Here is a 20,953-nt window from a genome sequence, read left to right as displayed (position 1 = left end):
TTGTACAATAATAGTATTTGATAGCATAATGACTGATGTTTTCAAATATAGTCCACATCTACTTGGTTACAGACTATGTACTTTAGTTAGTTTGAGTAGATTATTATATATTAACCCAATGGTATCTTAGTTATTTTTAACTGTATGACTAACTTGCGTAAAAGCTGACTATTTATTTGGGCTATACGTGCATAAGTCCATCTTTTCTCTGGAGGCAAGAAATTGCAGATGGTGTATTGAATTATATGTAAAGTGTACACTTTATGTCAAGTTGAGCAGGTGAGACATTTATACTTGGAAGGGTAATGATCTTGCAGAATTTTATCGCTTATCTATACTTACTGTAAAAGGGTGTTTGTAAAGGTGCTAATAGCAGCGCATGATTCCCTGCTAGAGGCTGCTATTGCTACCTGATAGCACAAGAGTCCAATGGTGATATATAATGTACAATTCATGTTAATATCGCAATGACCATTTAATACCTACCTTCATTATCACTCAAAGGGTAAGTTCTAAGTCAAACCCATTTCTATTTCTGTTCAATTTACTCTGATACACACAGGGAATAATTATAATTAAATCAATAAAGATTTTCTACAAAGTCTCATGTAGGATAATATGGATACTTATTAACAATAGGTATTTTCAGTAACAGTCTTTACACATATAATAACACATATATGTGTAGAAAGCATAATATATTTCACATGAAATACAATGCATTGCCTACTTTAGCTGTTTTATCTATGTATAAATGTGCCTGTCCTATATGTGTATGAATGTATGTATGTATGTATGTATGTATGTATCTCAGATTTGTGTGTGTGTGTGTGTGTGTGTGTGTATTTTACTAACTTTCAATCAGTTTTTTTTATTCAAACATTATCACTTTCACTATCTATGCAACCAGTACCATTTCATCCATGTTAAATTATACTCGGCCTTAACTTTAAACTCCAGGGGCCTGATTCATTAAGGAAGTAAAATTAAGAAATTTCTTATTTAAGTCTCCTGGACAAAAACATGTTATAATGCAAGGGCTGCAAATTAGCATTCTGTTTTGCACATAAGTTAAATACTGACTGTTTTTTCATGTAGCACACAAATATCAACTTTACATTTCAGTGTACATATAAGCTGTCAAGTATTTGTGTGCTACATGAAAACACAGTCATTATTTAACTTATGTGCAAAACTGAAAACTAATTTGCACCCCTTGCATTGTAACATGGTTTTCCAGTATAGGATATCTCATACTTGTCCACTCTCCCGGAATGGCTGGGAGACTCCCAAATTTCAATTAGGTCTCCTGGACTCCCAGGAGAGCAGGCAATTCTCCTGCATCCTACTGCCTAGTGAAGTGGACAGGATGGGAGCCACAACGACACGATTTGCAGTGAATTGTGTCATTTTAGCCCCGCCCCCGAGACAAAATTTAGCTTTCGTGATGGGGGCTGGGCCAAAATGATGAGATTTGCCACGATCCGCCATCTGCACCCTCCCACCATGGCTCCCTCCTAGATGACAAAAATTAATTGTGGGCAAGTATGTTAATTACTTGAGGCTTGTGCAGTTAACCAGAATGGTTTAGCCCAGTGGTTCCCAAACTGTGTGCCGCGGCTCCCTGGGGTGCCACGGCGATCTCACAGGGTGCCACGGCCAGTGCCGGTGGTAAGCAAGATGGGGGACTACTTGGTAATTATTTTGACTTAGCGGTGCCTTGAAAAAATTATGGAGACCCTAAGGGTGCCTTGAACTGAGAAAGTTTGGTATCCACTGGTTTAGCCAAACCAGCCTATTTTTAATGAAGCGGGAGGGATGTCTTAATCACTTATCATATGACTGGTATAGTGTATGTTATCACTGTCTGAACCTCCCTCACTGAAAGCAACAACATTGTAACGAGTAACAAGTAAAACTGTTGCCGCTTTATAAATCTCAGAACGTGCCAATTCTACACTTGTTCACATTTCAACGTTACTACAAAAAAGTGATGTAAATAAGCTTCCCCTATTCAGGTGAATAGATTTCTGGGTAATACCATTACCGTAGGATGTCCCTGCACTGAGTTAGTTTAAACAAGAGCAGCGGGTTGTCTCTAAGTGGATATTTTGTGTCTCCACAGGGCACCACCATGCTCTAAAACCCAGTGGGTACAGAACTAACTTAAAGTGCCGTTTACCCAGAAGTCTATGATCCTGGACCGCAGAGGCACATTTGCATATTGTCCCTAGGGAATGCACATTTAAGAGCATTTCATTGTTTTGATGAAGGTTTAAGAATTGCACAAATGTCATTTAATAAATAGGATTATATATTTTCCTAAGGTTTCCTGATAATGGTGATCGCAGCCTGTGCTTTGAACTTTAAAAGGGCCCTGGCTCTCTTTGTACTGACAGTGCTGGCCATCTTTTTTGTATTCTGGGATTTATTCATGGATAGATATGAAGGCAAAATTATCAAACTCTTCTCTCCTGTTGGAATGTTCTTCAGGAAGCAATGGTTTTGGATGAAATGGTAAGTATTTAATAATATATATTCCCCTTAATCATTTATTTCAACTATTTATAGTGTACAACTATCTGTTTAGTAACACAGAAATCACTGGTGTTCACTGCTTACAACAACCATGAAGCATTTGTGATATCTCTGTCCTAAGACTTGCAGTCTCAATATTTCATAAATATCTGTGAAAAAAAAATATATATATTTATATAATATCTAGCAATGTAAAGACTGCCTCCTGTTGTATCCTTGTAGAGTGTTCCAAGGCAGTGAGCTCCCCTAAAAACCTGCTTGAAAGTTGAAATGCAGCTTAGCACATGTGTGCACCCCTCGCAACCTCCAAGGGGAAATGCTTCTCTGCTAAGATGAGCGGAGTTATTTAACCACAGCTTTGAAATATTAGATAGAGAGTATTCTGGCTAAAACAGTGAACTGTAATATAAAAAAGCCAATTGTTTTAAAATAGTCAGTGATCTGGACATTCCTTTGTTATATGTAGAGATGGGTTTTGATTTTGGTTTTGTTTGGTTTTGTTTTGCAATTTTGTTTAAAAATCAATGTTTTTGTGCATAAAATAACCTAATTTAGTGCTCCACCTGTTTCTTGGATAAGTAAGGTAATTCTAAAGCTAATAAATTAGGAAGAAAACAGTTTAGTCCCTGGTAGGCCTTCCTTAATTCTCCACACAAAGCTGGTTGTGTTCCTCTTCATCTTTGCCTAAAAAAAACTCCTCTATCCTCCTCTCTTCTCTAGCGATTTTTGTTAGCACAATTGGAATCAGAATATTGTATTGTCTGTCCCTGCTCTAATCAGCCTGTGACTACACCCTGCTCTCTCCCTCTGTCAAATGGCGATGGATTGCTGTGGAGGCGTGTATTTATAATCTTCAAGTATCGCGAGAACCGAGCCCCGAGATCCGACGACGTCACAATGATGTTCGGCCTCGATTTGGATTCCGAGCAGGCGGGAGAGCCTACTCGGCTCGGTACTCGGATACCCAAAGTTCGGGTGGGTTCGGTTCTCGGGAAACCGAGCCCGCCCATCTCTAGTTATATGTGACGGCACACAGTATGTAAACAACACCGCAATACACCAGTGTTACCTATATTGTTATACGTATTTTATTGGTTTAACATTTAAGTAGTGCATTTTTAATTTTAAATCTATTACATTATGACTTACTTCTGTTTTCTCCTAGGGTAGTTTGGATAGGTTTTATTGCTGGAATTATACTGTGGCTTATTTTTGACACTGCAAAAATGGGAACCAATCAGCTCATTTCATTTGGTGGCCTTTTGCTGTATATTCTTCTGATGCTCATTTTCTCCAAACATCCAACTAAGGTATTTATACACATTTGCAGCTAGACTCACTATCCCACAAAAGTAGAGGCGGAGGGCTAATGAAGAGTTGTTGGCAAAATGGACGTAAAAGAGCACATAAAAATAGTGTATTTCCATTCATATGCAGGACGTAGACATCTTGAGATACGTCCGCATCTAAATCGGCAGCATATACACCTGGCTTTACGATAAGTCATCAGCACGTATTTGCCCCTGCCCTGTAGCCGGTGCAAAAGATACACCTCATAAGGCATGTATATACATATTTCTACCTGTCTGCATGAGCCGGGCCTTCCCTCACCCATCCCACCTCTCCAGGCGTAAGTGCCACAATCACACAAGTCTGCATAGGCTCATATGTCTGTGCCCACACTCTGGGCATGGACATAGCGATGTCACCCAAGATATGCTATACAAACTGTCATACCTCCCACTCTGCATTAGCCCCAGTATGATTATGTAGGGGCTGTTTCCAAAACTGGAACATGGGCATGCACTTATAGAGACAGATTATTGTTATTATTATTATTATTATTATTATTATTATTATTATTATTACTATCCTTTATTTATAAAGCATCAAAAAAAGTCCCTTGGCTAAGGGAACGTACAAACGTAGAGATGTGGAGAACACATGATATAAATGTTGAAGAGAAACAGTGGAAGATGGAAACATGGAAGTGATGGTGACAGTGGTTCTGATAGATGAAGTAGCTCAAACTCATACTTGCATGCTGCTCAGCTATCTGCCTGTCAGAATAGCAAAAAAAAAAAGATTTAAATAAATGTGAAAAAAAATACCCCCCTCCATTTACTACTCAGCTGTGGGCCTGGTCCTCTAGGGGTAGCCCAAACAAATTATCCTCACACCTAGAGTCTTGGTGCAATGCTTAGTAGCACTGGCCCCTCCGGGTAACCCTGGCAGGTGGCTGCCAGGGAAAAATTCAAGCAGTTGCTCCAACATCCTATGACTGCTCATGCATGCTGCTACTTGTATAGCTACAAGCACCAGTGTGCACATAGGCAGCAGCGCATATGGACATTTAGTGCCACGATTAATAAAATAAATAGTTCATAATGTTCCCTTTTTCTAAAGTTTCCCCATTATCTAAATAAATTTAAAAAAATGTGCCCCTTTATAATAATACATAATTATTTGTGTCCCATTAGGATCAAATAAATAATTAATATGTCTGCATTAATAATTTTAATAATATTGCCTCCAATAAGTTTTCATCAGTGTTTATGTCCCTAATAAATACTTACCTAAAAATCTTATTTTCTTTGAAACAACGTAATCCATATGGGGAATAAGCTAAAAAGCCATATGGACAAGACGGATCGGACACAAGCTCTTTCCGATGCCTAATAAATTTATCTCTGTCTGGCAGGCAATCAGGAGCAGTCTCTAACACTGCCGTTCCTGGTTGGCTAAACAGCTAGTAAGCACTAAAAGAGCCCAGAGTGACCTCACCTCTCTAGCTCAAAGATAAACAGGGGTACCCTCATTTTAAACAGGAGTTTCTTGTTGAGTTATTGTCTGATGTTTTTTGATCAGCAGGTAATAATTAACATTGGAGTAGACAGGAGACGCATTTATTTTTCATTAGTTTATTGTGTGGGTCTTAACTGCCAGGGCATGCTGGTGCTTGCAGTGCTCTGGCAGTGTCACAGTGCTGGTTACTCTCAGAGAGAACCACTTGGTTAAGGTAGCTATCAGAAATACACCATAACCGGTAACTGAGCTTAGTCCTGAGAGGACGGGTCATGGGAGAAAAAGCTGAAGTTGATGGTTTGGAGAATGTAGAATTGTGAGAGATAAAGCCAAAGTCAATAAACAAGCAAACAAAACAGGATTCTTGATGCACCAACAGAGAAATTAAATTCCAATTTGCATGTGCGAAGATAGGTAGGGACTTATAAAGGAGGCAAACAGGTGTGCTCCTAATTGACTTCACCTTTATCATAGTGCTGATTTCAGTAAGTGAAAAATAATGTACAGTTGTTAGTGTTGATGGTGCAATGTCACCTTTTGACTGTAGATGATATTGCAGCGGATAATCTCAGGCACACATGGGTATGCTGGCACTTGTACTTCAACAAATGTCAGCAAACCCAATTTTGTAGTTCAACTAAAATAATGATTATTAATATAACTCATTACTCAGAACTCAACTGACACCAAGAAGGTCGAGAAGAGCCATAGGGGTATATTTACTAAACTGTGGATTTGAAAAAGTGGAGATGCTGCCTATAGCAACCAATCAGATTCTAGCTGTCATTTTGTAGAATGCACTAAATAAATGAAAGCTAGGATCTGATTGGTTGCTATAGGCAACGTCTCCACTTTTCCAAACCCGCAGTTTAGTAAATCTAGCCCCTAGTGCTATTCAGCATGGGGCTGGCTTTCCCTGGTGGGGGTGCATAGCCTTGTGCTGGGGTTGGTTTACATGCATGTTTCTGGTGCCAGTTATCGACTTTGAAGGAGGATAACACACTATCTGTCTCCCTACAAAAGCGGTAACCAGCCCAGTCTACAAGAACTGGTGCTAGTTATTTAATGGGTGATGAAGCACACTGTGTATTTCATTTAATTATTTTCAGTGGGGAGCTGGTTTTCATGAATGAATGATGTTTGAATTTGAATTTTAGATCAAAGGGAATTTAAGCGCTATGACATCTGGTGGTAGAAAATGGTACAGCATGTATAAAACATTTAATTCTGAATTACATTGAAGCCTCTGCAACGCAATGTGATATGTTTCCAGTTATAATAATGTGAAGTGCTGGGTGTCATTAATGTTTGCAACATCTGTACATATTTCATTACTTTTTGGGAATCCCTGAACAGTGAAGAGTTTTTCCTCCTCACTCATGACTCGTCAATCATCACTCTTTCCTCTTCATTCATTATGCATCACGCATCACTTTTCACACATCATGATATCCAGTCTGATTCTGATGTTTGACTCTAACACGTGGTGATGTCCTAAAATAGACTCTAAAATATACTCTGTTTATTACCAATTATGGGCACTGTATCCTTCTAGCTGTATAATATTTTAGTAGTTTTTTTTCATTGCTTGAAGGAATTTCAAGTTTTAAAGGTGATTAAGCAGACATTTATCAGGATTTTATTTTGTCAAATAACATTGAATCTATATATAATAAATAGATTAACACATCTCTTATTTTTCAAGGTTAATTGGCGACAAGTATTTTGGGGGATTGGACTACAATTCCTTCTAGGTCTAATTATCTTACGAACGAAGCCAGGATTTGATGCATTTGACTGGCTTGGGATACAAGTGCAGGTAAGAAGCTGACAACTTTAAAGAACCTCATGTTAAAAACAAATATAAATCTAAATAAATACCTGTTCCAAAATAATGTAAGCAATACATGCCATTTATTTTATAGTATGGGAAGATAGCTTGTTTTATAAACTGGTGTCATGAAATGTTTGGGAAACACTGGTCTATACTCTAGATTCAATTTGGGTGGCCCGGTGGCACAGTGGCTACCACTGATGCCTCACAAACTGGGGCCATGCGTTTGATTCCCACCTGAGCACCATCCGTGTGGAGCTTGTATGTTCTCCCCGTGTTTTGGTGGGTTTCCTAAAGGTGCTCCATTTTCGTCCAACAACCCAGTGTGTGTGTGTGTGTGTGTGTTTATGTGATAGGAAATTTAGATTGTAAGTTCTAGTGGAGCAGGACACGTGAATAATTCTGTACAGCGCTGTGTAATATGGAGGTACTAAATACATAAACAATAATAATAGATGCTATCACAATCATCTAGGATACAATGACTTGTATGTGAAGCTTTTAATACTGAAGGTAATAAACCAGAAACAGAAGTTGGGTTACGGTAGCATGGATGATGGTTCCTGTGGTTCATTGCAAACTTTGCACCTTAATGCAAAACAGTAAATGAACTGTAGTAAATTACCCATCTGAATTACAAACCACCGATAGTAAATTATGAAACAGAAAATGGTAAAACAAGGGCCAACCTGCTACTCAAAGCCCAGACTTGATACCAGGGGCATAATCAGGATTTTTAAAAGACCTTTTCACCATTTTTCATATATCATTATATCAATAGGGTTCAAAAGCTATACACTTATATACATAAAAAATACATATAACATTTTAATTTATGTTCTTAAAAACTGTTACTTATTTCTAAACTAGAGGAAAACTTCAACCTTGTTTCCCACCTGAACGTGTCTCTTAAACCAGATGAATAGTCATTGGATAGAACAGAAATTATATATATTAAAGGTGACAGGTAGAACCCAAATGGCAAAAAGATTTGCTAAATCAGCATTAGATTAATGTCTTGTTACTTTAGAGACAACAGCACTTCTTACATGTTCTCTCAATTAAGACACTTGTAAAGTGAGTTTAAGGAAATTATACCTGGATCTCATACCACTATTACAAGTATGAGTAACTTTTACTTTATTGGTACAAGGGAGTGGATCCTTTTAATTATATGGACTCTGCTTACTGTGACAGAAAGCAAGAAAACGTTTTGGTTGCACAATAGTGTAACATAACTTTGCATGAACCTTGTTGAGGTCATGTTCTGATGTCACTCTTAGTGATTGCTCCTTTCCTCATGGTAGTTTGAGTGATACTAAATAATGTAATATCAGTGTGTTTTCCTTAAACATTTGAATGAAAACTGTAACTGATATCCATCTTTTAAGGGTCATTTTTCTAGGGCCTGAATATTTTATGTCATTCAATCTTCATCTCCTGCTTGTCCAATGTCCAAAATTGTCAGGAAAGCATAAGCAGAAAAAAAAACTGTAGTCAATCAGGTATTCAGCATTTTCACAGAAGCACAGATTATTTCAGGAGACAAGTGTGCTGGTCTTGTTGGAAGCAGTAACCTGTACATTTGTGTGATTATCTCAGTGAGGACATGACTAGATGTGACAGGCAGTGTAATGATTTGAGAAGGGGAGTAGAGGTAAACAAGAAGCATCACACCGGGAGTAAGATCTACAAGGATGGAGCAAGCAGGATTTTCCAAAAGCACAGAATATTAATGTGAAGCTCCTATCTAAAGGATGCAGTAAAATTGTGGTATAAATTGCACCTCTTTGCAAAATAAAGTTCATACAGCCAGTTTGTGTCATTTCGAATCACCAGAAAAGCAAAGAAGCAATTTGGACTAAATTAATTGTTTGGCCATGTTTTGTTTCATTTTAATGCTACAGTACCACCTAGTGAAAGGCAGTATAGTAAGGGCACATACACAAACTCCATCACCATCACCCCCCACTCCTGCCTCCAGCTGGAGGACCTGATACATACAGATGTTTTTCCCTCGACTAAGACAACTCTGCAATACAGAGACAGCGAATCAATTAAGTTAACCACCTTTAAATGGCAGCATAGAGAGTGATTGAGCAAGAGGACCAATCACAAGTTTCAATCTAAAGCTAGGTACACACTACCCGGTTTTCGTCCAATAATCGGCTGAATCACCGACATACTACCGCTCGTTCAAAACTCGGATCAGTGTGTGCAGTGACACGATGGTCGAAAGTCTGCCCAAATGGACGATTGTCGCCTCATTTGGTTGGTCGTACCGTTTAATAGTTTTGTTCCAATCTCGTTTCCGTTGTGTAGTGTGTATAAACTTCCGACTGATCCACGACAATCCTCCGATACTTCCTCGACCTGGGGGGCGTGTGTATGTTAATTTTTTATGTCAATCCTAATCCCACGTTGTGCGGAATCCGCACATCACTGACTAGTGTTTTGTATCGACGTATATTGCACCTGTCTGGCTGCAGACCATTACACTTGTGTAAAGCACGTGTGTTATTCATATTTACTCTTTATACACTTATACCTTTATAACCTATTAAAGTTATATTAACCTTGATTAACTTATAATTGTGAAGTACCCAGAATAAACCACACAGTGTTCAAGCAACATTTTTATTGCAGGAAAAAGGTACAAAAATTTTAATACACACAGCTGTCTGAAAGATCCGCATGAGAAGTGAGCGCACCCATACCAATCAGAGAGCTGAGTACTGCAGAGTATTATTTTTAGTATTTAGTATTTTTAAAGATGCTACTGGTTTGTGGCAGAACAGGTCTTGATGTCGCTTGGGTTTCTATTCCCTTTGATTTCTTTATCTACGATACAAGGAAATGAAAAAATGTTTACCATTTAACTTCTATATCTGTAATTTATATACAACGCCATAAATACTCTCATTTTCTCACCTTTCACACTACTCGAGATCAGTTTATATTTTGGTCCCTGTGGCGAAATCGCAACAATAGCGGGCTTAACCTCCGTACATTCTGGAAAACAGGCGCCATTTTGGTTATTATAACGGTACAGGTATGTGCCCAAAGCATTTAGCTTTATGTGACACTAGAATGAAATAAAGTCCTTCTAACAGGTACACTACATGTGCTATTGACCTTTTTTGATGTCGTTGTCGTCCTGGTCCAGTACTTTGACCATCATCTCCACCTCTCTTGGGCTCATTGGATTTGCTCTTTGTTCTTCTTGAGTATCTCCATCTCCCACCTTAACTTTTCCAACATTTTTTGGCCCTTCCAGCACCATCTCTGACTCTATCTCTGTCTCTGTCTCCATAGTTGCAACCCCCACTGCCACCTTCTCCTCACCCGTAACCCCGACTGACATCTTCTCCTCACCCGCAACCCCCACTGCCACTTGCTCACTCGCCATCTTCTGACGCTCCTCGGCGCCAAACAGGTTCCTCTATCATTTTATACACTCAGACATGGGCGTTTGTTTCTGCTGTGGACCAATAAGCGATGATGCCCACTGAGAATGGAGCATTCCATTACATATGAAGGGATTTTATTATTAGGGAATATTCATTGCATTGCACTTTAGCAGTTAAATGCTTTTCTAAATTAAATGTATATTACTAAACTTCTATTTTATAGAAATGAATGAAGAGACAGTGTAGTCTTCTCTTTTTATGCAGCTTTGGGTGTTAACTTTAGCGAAAGCTCTGCCCCTTTATACTAATGCCTTTGGTATCTCGTTACATTTCCCGCAAATGTCGCTGCAGTGTGTACGAACTTAAAATCATTGTTCACGACAACATGGCTGTAAAAAGTCGCTAAAGGGACGTCCGCTCTTCCCTTTATCGTCCTAAACAAGGCTAGTGTGTATGCAGTCCATGGACCGAGCGATCGGACCATCGATCGCATGTAAAATCGCTCGGCAAAAAAAGTTGGTGGAAAATTCTGTAGTGTGTACCCAGCTTAAGGGGGATAAAATGCCCCTGTGCAGCTTTAATTTGCTATTTATCACAGGTCATCCTATCCTCTTAAAACATGATTGTGACTCAGTCCACAAGATGCAAAATGTATGGACAATGAAAATGTAATTGCTGCTAAATATGCGTAAAACAAGAAATATTTTGAACACTTTGTATGATATATGAAGATATAAAGTATAGTGTTATTGAAATTGTTACATTTTGGGGGACATTACAATTCTTACAACACTTTCAAATTCTAGTAGGAAAAGTGTCGGTTGCTAATATTTGTGAATTACCACAAGAAATCTAAATAAATTTGCCAGGACCAGCCATTATTCTGTTAAGTTATGACCACGAAATTTATAATTGTTGCACATTGCTTAAAGATTTTGTGCAGAAAAAATTTTGTCTGAATTCTGCTTGCACAATTATAGACACACGTCGTTTACACAAGTATACCGACCTGCTTTCTATATGCCTGTTGATCCAGAAACTTCAGTTGTAATTCTGGGAGAAAAGTCATTCTAAGATAATTATTTCAAGTGGCAAATAAAGTTACACCCGGCTGCATTAGTCACACTTTAATTCCAGGCAAGAAAAAGGCAACTGAATACATACATTCACGTACAATATGTACACACAAGAAAATCCAGTTATGCCTGCTTACTTTTTTACAGTAAAAATGAAAACATAAAATGAACCCATTGTCTTACGCTCAATTAAGTGACAGATAAAGGTGTAACTAATTTGAATATATTGCAAAATATCTATGCCTGTATTTTGTAATCTTGAAGTTTTGCTTGGTATATTCAGCATAACAGTTTCTATGTAGTTTAAAGTTCTAAACATCATGATTAACCATTCTTTATCTCCTGTTATTCGCCAATGTAAGCTGCAGTGTGATACTGATCACCTGCCCTCCTTCCTGCAGTTATATTACCAACTACTTAGCAACTGAAACAACAACCTCAACCCCAAAGTTACCTAAAGCTTAACATATTCAAGAGAGCTCATAATCTTCCATCCTCCTAGTGTTACAACCTCTCCTACAGTCTCCCTCATGGTGGAGAATATCCCTATCTCCCCTGTTCCCCAATCCTGCTGCCTTGGAGTCATGCATGACTCTCCCCTTAGATTCACTACACACATCAAGTCACTTTTATTGTTACCTCCTCCTTTGCCAGAATATGCCCCTTTCTCATGCACACTATATACATTCTAACTATCTCCCATTTTGAATACTTCAAACACCTACTATATGTATTCCCTCTACAATCCATCTTAAATACGGTGGTAAAGCTAATCTTCCTCTCTCTCTGCAGCACTCTGCAAATCAATGCACCAACCACCAGCATTCAATTCAAGCTTCTCACCCTTACCTTCAAAGTCCTCACCACCTCTTCCCCTTCATATATCTCTGACCTTGTGATGAAACAAGGTATTAATATTACCTTAACCAGTCCGCGCCTCGTTTTTCACAAAGTATGGACTATAATAACATACTTTTAAGAACCTCTGGTTCCCCATATTGCCAATCATATTTAAACTGGTGTATATTGTATTGTTAAGTTGTAATATGTCAGGCAGCATGTGTATACATGTAGACTAGGCCATTGTTTCAGCCTAGGCAAAAGGATTATTATCCACCATACCTGTATGAATAAACCTTACATCAGGGGAGCTTATTGTGTAATCTAAATGGATCTTCTTTACTTGTAATCAAATGAGAAATCTTCTTGTAGTCCATGTGAAGAAATTGTAAACCAAGGCAATTTTTCATGTATTCAATGGGAAATGTCCTAAATATATATCCAAATCTAATGGGAAACATTTGTACTCTAAGGGAATATGTGTGGTAATCCTCTGGAAAGTTCCTTCATTTGTGATTCAACAGGAAATTATCTTTATTTGTAATCCATGGAAATTTGTTTTTTTATAAACCAAGAGATTACTATTTCTTGTAATCCCTAAATATTCTTCTTGTTATAAAACATGGGAAAATCTTGTTGTAACCCACCAATGACTTTAAAAAAAAAAAAAAACATAACAGAAGATTAGATCTGCTGCTTGGCCAATGGCAAACAGCTTCACAATCTAGTTGTGATTTGGTTGGCTGGTGTCATAACACCAATGCACCATAGATGAAAGTAGAAACACAAATGGGTACAGAGACGTAGGATAGAATGGGTTAAAAATGTAAGTGAGGAGCAGTGTTAGAATGTTAGTGAGTTACCCTGCTATTCATTAATACATAAGGTAAAATATTATTTATAATATGTAAATGTTGACAGCAATTAGAATTAAGAATGTGGGCCAAAATTGGGTAAGGCTCAGTATAAAGAATAACTGAATCTAAACCAGTATATATATGCAGATAATGTATTAATGTTCTATGGCTTGAAAAAGAAAGTAACGGTTAATGACTTGTCATTACATTAAGATATTTAATGGACTTTGGTAAAGCAATGAGATCAGGAATACACAGGTGTAGGTGTACAGTGGTAGAGTACATGGAGAAGAAGGTATTAAAGGAATTCTAACCCTACTTTCCACCTGTTTCTGTTGAAAGCATTAAGGAATAAATGTGTAAAAATATTCCTGTCATACAAACGTATGTAGCAGGCTAGTAAGACTACTCATAGAATGTGCAATTCACTAGTGCTGCAGCCGCCTGCCTTCTTTTCCCTGTAATCTTGTTATCTCTTCTCAGCGCTTCCTGTTATTACTAAATGTGTTAATACTGCCAATAATTAGCACGGAAAGTGTCCCAGTGGCAAGTGATGTGTGACACCAATTTGTGTGTGTTATGACATCATTGGAGGTGCGGTCAGCTCTAGGAATTTCCAAACACATGTCAGAGCAGTCAAAGATTTTGCAGACAAAACCTTTCCAAGATTGTTTTGCTCTGATAATTATTCATCTTTATTGTTTCACTTTCAGATTTTAATGCTTAGATTGAATTTTGGATGTATCTTTTCCTCGGTTAATAAAACCATTTCAAGTATGATTATTGTAAAGGAAAATGCTAAATGTGAGCTGTTTCTAATATTTTGGATTTACTGTATGAACAGTTTTGGGGGAAATTATAACATTGTATAAGATAATGGTAACAGAGAAACTTTGTCCCCTATTGTACTAAAAATAAGTAAATGCCGTATTTTTAGATTTGAATTACAATGTAATACAAATTATGATGTGATTGATAAAAAATTGGCTACACCAAGTATTTACAATGTGTTAATTTTTTTTCTTTCCAGACTTTCCTGGAGTATTCAAATACAGGTTCAAAGTTTGTGTTTGGAGAAAAATATACTGATCACTTTTTTGCTTTTAAGGTGAGACAATTATCTTACTGAAACTGAGGGTTGGAACTACCAACCTATTTCTGTTATAACCCGCTACCCCTTTTAGCTCCCAAGCTTATAAAATATTGTATTGGTTATTCACCTGATCTCGAGGTACAGTCAAACCTCTATCCACACAGCTGGTACTACATGAGTTTGTATTATCCATGTTCAGAACTTAACATATAATAGGTGCTGGAACTTGTTAAATTAAGTTAACTCTTTTCTTTTGTGACTATCCTGACACAGGTTCTGCCAATTGTGATATTCTTCAGCATGATCATGTCAATGCTTTATTTTCTTGGATTTATGCAGTGGCTCATTAAAAAGGTAAACATGTATTTCTTGTTATATGTATATTATAAATCTGTGTGTGTGTGTATGTGTTTGTATCTAAAGATGTTTGTAAAAATGAGATTACACAGGTGCTATGATAATATACATAGATATATGCAAGTTATCCAAAATACCAGAACTTTTTGGGCCTGATTCAGAGTGGAATGCAAGCTTAAGCGTAACCTGCGATTGAAAAAGTCACATGCAACTGAATGCATTTCTGTGCCGTATTTAGAGTTGAAGATGTGTCCAGGTATAAATGAGTGATAAACAGGGGCTGGCTGGCCCGGGGGGCAGGGGGGCAGCGGCCCCCCGGGCCGCTCAGTCAGACCGCTATTAGGGCTGGGGGGTAGGCTGGCCATCCGCCCCCCGGATGCAACAGACCACATTTTTACCCGCGGCCGCATCTGATGACACTAGATGTGGCTGCGTCAGCGCACAGGCGGCCGCATCACATGACAGGTGATGCGGCCGCGTCATCAATGACGCGGCCGCATCCCTTGTCATGCGATGCGGCCGTCTGTGTGCCCCCGGGCTTCCCTCTCCCAGCCCGCGCCTGGTGATAAATGTGTCCACTTGACAGCAGACACACCCCTTAAACACTTAGAACTTGCTATCGTGTACAAAAACCTTTTATGTTATATGTTACGCATGCAATTTCTATAAAGCATCATTTAAACTTAAATAACCTGACTAATACAGCAGCAACAATGTCCCAACATGTGTACAAAAAAAAATAATTTTTTTATCTTTGCTACAAGGGTCTCAGCAAATCCTAATCTATGGCTGAGTGACTACTAAAGTCTCAGTAAGTGTCTGGTAATCATCGGCAAACCTCTAATTACAAGCAGTTCGCTAGTTTGGGTGTTCGGCATATTCAGCATCCGTTATCTACACTAGGGATGCTCAGGCTCGGTTTTCTAAAAACCGAGCCCCCGTACAGTGCAAATCCGAGTGCCAAGCTGGGCTTGCTCGGTACTTTCCCGCATCCTCGGAACTGAAATTGAGGCAAAACGTCATTGTCGCATCATCAGATCTCGCGGGTTTTGGATTCCATAAGCACCTTCGTCCACCGGAGATCCGGCACCATTGCTCAGACAGACACAGGAGGGGTAGCAGTGTTCTTGTCACTCTCCAGTCTCTAGTGCCATTGCTCTGTGCCATTGATATGGATCATGCTCAGTCGACAGAAGAGCAGGAGCACCAAGCAGCTGCTGGCACAAGTCATGATGATAGTACTAGTCTATCTACGTCATCTACTAAAGCCTATGCTCAAGTGCTTAGTAGATTTAAGTCAGGGAAACTGAAATCCAAAAAACAAGCTTTTACTTTGGTAAAGAAAAAAACACCTCTAATAAAGGGAAAGATAACTGTAGAAAAACATAAAATTGCCAACATGCGATTCTACACATGCAGTGGCAAGGAAAGAATCAGGCCTTTGCTTTCTGTATGATTGCTACTTCTGCAACTGTCAGTGAGGCATCTTCTTCTAAGGTCTGTGATGATGATGTAAGACTGTGTCATTCTGAGACATAAAAAAAATTTCATATGTAGAGCCGAGTTGGAAATAAACAGTAAGGCAGTAGACGAAACTGTACGTTCGGAAATGTCACAAATGACTGAGGAGAGTCTATCCACAAGTACTATATCTAAGCCTGACCTTTCTGATACTGTACTCATAAAGAAGCCTCCTTTCACCATTTCTGCAAATGATGAGCAGCCCAAGTGTAACTGGTGATATAGAAACTGAGGATGCCACTTGGGATTTTCAACAGGATGAGGGGGATGTTTGTGTATCTGACAACTCTGCTAATGAGGATGATGTTGATGTTGTTTGTGTAAGTCCTGTACCAGTGGAAGCAGTTCTTGTCAGTGATAAGAAGAAGTCCATTGTCATGCCTGGGCATAAAACCAAAAAATCCAGTTTTTATGTGTGGAATTATTTTTATCCAATCCTGGCAACAGTAGTGTAGCCATTTGTAGCATTTGTAAAGCCACAGCACCTGCAATTACAATTACAATGAACACACCTTTTTCATCAATATCCTTACTAGTGATTCTGCATCCAAGTTGCTATGGCTAGATGACTCCTCCTCTATCCAGGATTCCTCTGAAGAATTCTTGAGCATTAGGCCGGCTGCTGTTGCTGCATCCCAGAAGCAGACCAAGAAGAAGACTACTAGTAGTTTAAAACAACAATTGACTGTTAAACAATCCTTTGCAAGAGGAAGCAAGTATGAAAGCTGTCACCCAGATTACAGGTGCCAAGGCGACTATGCTAGTATTAGATCTGTGTCCAATATCCACAATTAATACAGCTTTAGACAATTGAGGCCCTGTGTCCCCTTTACCAAACTCCATCTAGACACCATTTTACTAGACAAGCAATTCTCACCTGACCAGAAGATTAGGAAATTATTGGGCTACAAAATGCTATTCTACCCACTGTACACCTAAACACAGATATGTGGACAAGCGGAACTGGGCAAACTAAAGATTATATGACTGTGACAGCCCACTGGGTTGGTGAATCGCCTTCAGTAGCAGAAATAGCAGCAGCATCTACCAAACAACTCCAGATCTTTTAGAGTCAGGCTACTCTGTTTTGCTCACACAATCAACTTGGTGTTACAGAGCTTTTTAAAAAAAATTACAGGGATGTGCAGGAAATGCTGTCTGTGGCCTGAAAAATTTCAGCACATTTTCGGCATTCTGCAACAGCATGTAGGAGATTGCAGCAGCTGCAAGAACAATTTAAGTTGCCCTGTCACCAGCTGAAGCAAGGGTTAGTAACAAGGTGGAATGCCACCCTTTATATGCTTCAGAGGATGGAGGAACAGCGAAGAGCTATCCACGCTTACTCCACAAGCCATGACATTGGGAAAGGAGGGGGGATGTATTTTACTCAAGCGCAGTGGAGAATACTTTCTGTGTTGTGCAAGATGCTGAACCCATTCAAAGTAGTCATCTCTGAAGTGAGTTCAGACACTTCTAGCTTGACTCAAGTGATTCCCCTACTTTTGGACTTTTGGAAAAGCAGCTTGAGAAATTGAAGGAGAAGATGAAACAAAGCAATTACGCTAAGTATGTCGGACTTGTAGATCAAGTACTTTATTTGCTTTGCCAGGATCCAAGAGTTATCAACTTCTTGAATTTGGATCACTACATTTTGGCAACTGTGCTTGATCTAGGTTTAAGAGCTATGTCTTCTCTTGATTTCCAACTGACCCAGATCTCAAGAGATGCAATGAGATCCTGGTGAGCAGGTGAAGTGAAACGACAACGTCTCCTCCTTCAGTTTCTCAGACAGCAGCTGTTAGGAAAAAAATGTAACTTTTCCAAGAGACCCAGGGACGATGCAAATGAATCAGTGCAACATTTTGACATCTGGTCTGGTCTAAGCTGCCCACCCTCCAGTGTGTACTCTGAAAGAGTTTTCAGCACAGCCGGGAACCTTGTCAGCAATCAGCATAGGAGGCTACTTCCTAAAAATGTGGAAAATATGATTTTCATCAAAATGAACTACAAATTCCACGAGGAAGGCCTTTACCACCAATTACATCAATGTACAGAGACTTCTGTAATGGTGATTTCCAGCGGGGATGGATTAATATTGTGTGAGGATGTTATACACACTGATGAGGGTAAGGATGAGGCTGAGGATTACGAAAGCAACTTCTTGCCATTGTAGAGTTTATTGACACTACTGTTAGCTTAGCTGCCTTAAGCCCATTGTTAGCTTGTTTTGTGGGGGCCCAAACAAACCAAGCACTTCAGCCACAAAAGTGGCAGTCCTTGTCGCTGAAGTGCTTGGTTTGTTAAACTGTACATGCCGTTTTTAACATATTTCCAAGGACAACTCCATCTTGCACTGTTTGACATTTTGGCCTTGGTCTATTAGCTTGTGTAACAGTTGACAAATCAGGTGTCAGCAGTATTATTAGGTCGCCAATTCACATGGTGGACAGTATGATTAGGTAGACTATTCAAATGTGGACAATATTATTTTATGCCTAGGTATATGGTTACGGACAGGTCTAGGGATATGGATAGGGATAAAGTTAGGGATAATACTGTCTACATTTATATTTTCAAAATAATAATAAATACTGTCTACATTTCAATTGTTATCCTAATAATACTGTTGATGTCATTATATTGTCCACTTTATAACCTTGCCTAGTCTGTTGCCCATCAATCATATTATGTCAATCCAGCATATCCGAAAGACAATTCTATCTTACATCACTTTTCTTTTCTGCCACTGCAGTGTGGCAATGTTTTCTAGATGTGATAACCTGTCGTGTGTTTGTGCCGTTGCTCTGTCGCTTAGTATCCAGCCAGCTCACTGCAGTCATTGGCTGAAACTGGATGGATATAATTTTGTGACTTGTGAGGTGTTAAAAATTGACTGAGAATGACTGGAAATTAGTGTTATTGGGGTTAATAATAAAGTAAGGGAAAAAAGAACGAAATTATGTGGTTTTAGCATATTTTTGCATAAAAAAAAACACAAAGTTAAATACAGGTCCAAAGCCAAAACCAAAACTCGGGGGTCAGTGACCATCCCTAGTCTACACTTGCCCTGGACCACACACAAATAAATATGCTTTTTAGCTGTACCTACAACTATATCCCAGTCTGAGTTTGTATGCAATTGCTCGAACACGTCCTTACTGTACATTGCTTAAAATAAAACACCCCTCCTGCCTCTTCAGGAGTAAGGAGTCAAAAGTTCCAAAAAGTTGCAGAATGGCCGCAGTTGTGTACATTCACTTTCTGAGCATGCGCAGTCCAAAAAACTCAAGGATACGCTACGCAAACAGACATATGTCTTACTCTAAATCAGAGCCGTTGTGTGGTATAGGGAGCAACAAATCTGTATATGGAAGTGAAACAGAGGCATTGAAATGGTGAAGTACCTTCTGAGTAGTGTTCCCACCAATTGTAAATGTACTAATGTACCAAATATATATGTGAAATCGCAAATGGTCATATCAGCGGAACTACCAAACCTTAGATATGAAAATACTGCTATTGATTAAAAATATGTACATAAAATAAAAATAAGAACAGCTTATCTGAAGAATTATTGGATGATGGTTTAAGTCCCATCTTTAGCTTCCATAATGACGTTCCTTGCTCACACACAGTACATGTAGGAGAGAAGCAGTAGGACTAAATTATCTGGTACAGAGAGTAAATAATATATAATGCTGTTTTATTGTATGTGGTAAACATGAAGTTACTTTTATGTACTGTACTATAAAATTGCTAATCTTATATTAGTCCATGTTGGAAATCACAGAAAAAAATAACATTTATAGTTAATTTCTGTCATTTTTTTTCAAAGGTCGGTTGGATAATGCAAATTACCATGGCAACAACTCCAACAGAGTCATTGGTCGCTGCAGGGAACATATTTGTGGGCCAGGTATAATACTCATATTCATGCTTAAATTGAAAAATTTAATGAAACAATTGCACCCATCTATTGTTTGTGCCACAAGTTTGTAAATTAAACTGTTTCATTTGGTATGTATTCAAAAAAACTTTTTCCTATAAACATTCCTATGCCTCAAACATGAATTACAATCAACCGAAGGAACACCTTGCTAAGCTAAATTCTTTCTCTAAACACACCTATTACTGTACTTGATCAATTATTAATGTTGACTGTGGTGTTACAGGTCATTACATTAACATGATAGCATCACCAATATAAGACATTATGATAGTATAAGCATCTGTGTCGCTCATAACTAAATGAGCCACCAGTAGAGGAACTACAATATATATTATTTTAATTTATTTGAATTTTGCTCCACTGACTGCTTTCTGAGTCCTCTTCTCCGGTCTGCTGTGTTGGGGTGAGTTTGTTGTATTTTCAATATTTAACATTTTTTCTTTTGTTTCTTTGTAGACTGAGTCTCCCCTTTTGATAAGACCATATTTAGAACACTTAACAAAATCTGAAATCCATGCAGTGATGACTGCCGGCTTTGCTACGATTGCAGGAAGTGTCCTGGGAGCATACATTTCATTTGGTGTGAGTATAGAAACCTAGCAGGTTCATTTAAGAAGGGTGGCCTTAGTGTCAAATAGCTTTTGTATTTATTACTGTATTGTGTAAATGCATG

General features: G+C 38.6%; 1 protein-coding gene across 1 annotated transcript in view; it reads left to right on the top strand.

Moving 5' to 3' along the window:
* The window catches only part of SLC28A3 (solute carrier family 28 member 3), a 63,406-nt gene that overhangs the window by 26,434 nt on the left and 16,019 nt on the right, over nt 1-20,953 (top strand). The window contains exons 5-11 of the mRNA XM_075211059.1: nt 2,328-2,517; nt 3,704-3,848; nt 7,049-7,162; nt 14,391-14,468; nt 14,727-14,807; nt 20,167-20,247; nt 20,737-20,862. Coding sequence (XP_075067160.1) covers nt 2,328-2,517; nt 3,704-3,848; nt 7,049-7,162; nt 14,391-14,468; nt 14,727-14,807; nt 20,167-20,247; nt 20,737-20,862 — 815 coding nt within the window. The remainder of the gene's footprint in view (nt 1-2,327; nt 2,518-3,703; nt 3,849-7,048; nt 7,163-14,390; nt 14,469-14,726; nt 14,808-20,166; nt 20,248-20,736; nt 20,863-20,953) is intronic.

The sequence above is a fragment of the Mixophyes fleayi genome, chromosome 1 (assembly GCF_038048845.1).
Source record: "Mixophyes fleayi isolate aMixFle1 chromosome 1, aMixFle1.hap1, whole genome shotgun sequence".
Classification (NCBI taxonomy): Eukaryota; Metazoa; Chordata; class Amphibia; order Anura; family Limnodynastidae; genus Mixophyes; species Mixophyes fleayi.
This window is presented reverse-complemented; position numbering and strand designations above follow the sequence as displayed.